The 2,747-nt window shown below is 54.5% G+C and overlaps 1 protein-coding gene across 1 annotated transcript in view; it reads right to left on the bottom strand.

Annotated features, from left to right (window-relative positions):
* Window positions 1-640: 640 nt before the first annotated feature.
* ARL16 (ADP-ribosylation factor-like 16) overlaps window positions 641-2,747 on the bottom strand; it is a 4,364-nt gene continuing 2,257 nt past the window's right edge. The window contains exons 2-4 of the mRNA XM_008568840.1: window positions 2,663-2,741; window positions 2,060-2,175; window positions 641-1,918 (exon numbers count right to left, since the gene is read on the bottom strand). Of these exons, the coding sequence (XP_008567062.1) occupies window positions 1,747-1,918; window positions 2,060-2,175; window positions 2,663-2,741 (367 nt within the window). The 3' untranslated portion in view covers window positions 641-1,746. The remainder of the gene's footprint in view (window positions 1,919-2,059; window positions 2,176-2,662; window positions 2,742-2,747) is intronic.

The following is a 2,747-nucleotide window of genomic DNA, read 5'->3' as shown; positions in this document are numbered from 1 at the left end:
GCTTCCCAAGCAGCTCACTGTAGCAGTGCGCCACCAGGCCGGCCCAAGTTCCTCATTTCTGAAGGATCCCGTGTCGCACAGACTTTGATTAGGTGTATGCTTTTCTCTTGCTCACCTGTCTGTTACAGGAGTGTTGGCTGTGACCCTTATAATGGGTGAGGAAAGGGATCACACACCTTCCTGCCCCTACAGGACCAATACGATGAAGACCACGTGTGTCTGCGGCTATTTGGTGGTGTGCCAGGAATGAAGTGGCACATGTGACTTACACGGCGTCTGAGAAGGTGGCACTGAGCAGCAGCACAGGCTGTGTGCAGCTGAGAGCCAATGACAAACCCTCCCAACGAGAAGCATTGCAGGGTCCACTCCTTCAACTGGAAAGTGAAGAGACCAAGCCTGTGTTGCCCTGCAGTGTGTGCCAAGAGCTTTTTCTGGGCAGCACTTACAACCCTCCATCTGAACAAAGACCCCCCCCAGCAAAATGGACGACCAGAAGCTGAGGCCCTGGGCCTCCTGCTCCGTCAGTTTTGTGCTGAGATAGCAAGTGCCTGGGCTCCTCCCATGGCTGGTGGAGCCTAAACTGCTGGCTGAGACAGGAAGAGCCATTTTTAGAAAATTTTTAGAAAACTCACAACCATACTCAGGACCAGAGCGTTTCTTATTTAATTATTGTAGGTTGAACAGTGGCTCGCAAAAGATATGTCCAAGTGTAACCCCTGAAACACACAAGGTGACTTTAGAAAAGAGTGTTTGCAGATGTAATTAAGAATCATCCTCGATTTCCAACGACAGATGTCCTTAGAAGAGGACACAGAGAGACAAAAGGAGAGAAGGGCACGGGAAGATGAGGGCAGGATTGAACTTCTGCGGCCACAAGCCAAGCAACACCAAGGCCTGCCGCCAGCCACGAGATGGAGGCAACGCACAGACTCTGCTCAGAGTCTCTGGAAGGAACCAGTCCTGCGGACACCTTGCCTTTGGAGTTCTGGCCTCCAGAACCGTGAGAACAAATTTCTGTGTTAAGCTCTCCAGTCTGTGGAATTTGTTACAGCAGGCCCAGAACGCTGATGCATGCGCCCACCAACACAATGAGTGTTTTTCTGCAAGTTGCTTCAGCTGAGACAAAAGGCAACGACAGGACACTGGGAAACCCTGGCCACCACCTTCCATGCTTCATCTGAGCCTGTGGGACCCCACTTGCTGTGTGGACACCTCAGGGAATAAACATTTACTGAACAAACAAAGCAAGGAAAATTCTGGCTCTTGTTTCTAACTCAGGGTTTGGTTCTTACTGCCAGACTCACCCTGTCCACTTCACAGGGTTGTCTCGGGGGGACACGCGGTAAGGGAAGCAGAAACTCAAGTGGGTTGGGACTTATACTGCAGTCAGGAGACCAGGTCTCAGTGGCAGTCCAAACATCTTGGGGAAAGTCCAGTGGGTTTTGTGGCGGGAGGGGAACAAATCCCAATAGCACTGTCCCAGGATGGCAGCAGGATGTACAGTCACCTGCAGGCCTGTCCTCCTCCCAGCCCTGGAAGCAGTCTTTCCATTCAGAGCACAGATATCAGGCGGTTCCACATTCTGGATGCCTCACTTTACCCATCACTGCAACTTAGCACAAAACTCTACCATCTAGTACTACGCTGGGTCATTCTGCCCCATAAGAAAAACCATCAGAGGCCCAGCAACACCATCCTCTGCCTCCACTCCACAGAGCGGGCCAGCCTCGTTTCTCTGCCTTGGGGTCAACTGTTGGTTCTCTTTGTGTCCTCGAGCCAGCGCAATACCCTCTCCAAGCCAGTGCCTTCCCGGGCACTGATTTCTGCCGTGGTGATGTTCTGTTTGGCGCAGGCAATGATGTCTGGAAGCCTGATTAATGACTTAATTTCCTCTATGGTCATATAACAGGGTAAGTCACTGTAGTTAAAGAAGTTACCATTAGGGTGGTGGTTACCACAGACCTGCCCCTGACCCCCGGCTGCACCTGTTCCCTAAGGAACAATGCTCCTCCCTGGGACCCCTTACCCCCGTGCTCCCCCTTGGCTCATAGACCCATACATTTTATTGAAGAGTATCAGGACCGATGCTTCTGAGAGTTGTTCTGCAGAGAGGAGACCCAAGAGCTGCACGCAGGATGCAGAGAGCTGGGTGGGGTTAGAGGCATCGATCATGAACTGCGAAAGAAAAAGACGTCAGCAGCAATGAAGGACAGTCCTCACCAAATCACGTTCCCTGCGTGTTACAGACCCGCCTTTAGGAAGAGCAAAATGACTTTAACAAAGGGCTGTGGAAACAGGCAGCAGCATAAAGGAGTTTAGAGGGTGACCCGATGTCACGCATTTGTTTTCTCCTACATGGGAGCCTCTGTACTCCCGTGGCCGCCAGTTCTCCATCCTGGAATGTGGGGCAGGGGCCTGGTCGGGGATCAGAAACCAGACAGAGACGGAAGACGCTCCCGGGGAGCAGGGCATCGCGGAGCCCGGCGGTCTCGGCCGAGAACGCACGCTGCCCCCGCAAGTCCCGCTCCGACACCAGCGTGCAGAACCAGCGGGCCGTGACCCTGACGGGCGTCGTCGCCTGCTGCAGTCACGCGAGGCGGGCGGGCCGGGAGGTGCGGGACGCAGGCGGCCCCTAGAGGGCTCGAGGGCTGCGAAGACCCACCAGGAGAGCGCGGCAGTCCCCGCAGTAGCTGCGCCAGATGGGGCCCATGCACCCGCCGAGCTCGCGGACGGTGACCTTCCTCCGG

Source organism: Galeopterus variegatus, unplaced genomic scaffold (assembly GCF_000696425.1).
Source record: "Galeopterus variegatus unplaced genomic scaffold, G_variegatus-3.0.2 Scaffold446, whole genome shotgun sequence".
Classification (NCBI taxonomy): Eukaryota; Metazoa; Chordata; class Mammalia; order Dermoptera; family Cynocephalidae; genus Galeopterus; species Galeopterus variegatus.
This window is presented reverse-complemented; position numbering and strand designations above follow the sequence as displayed.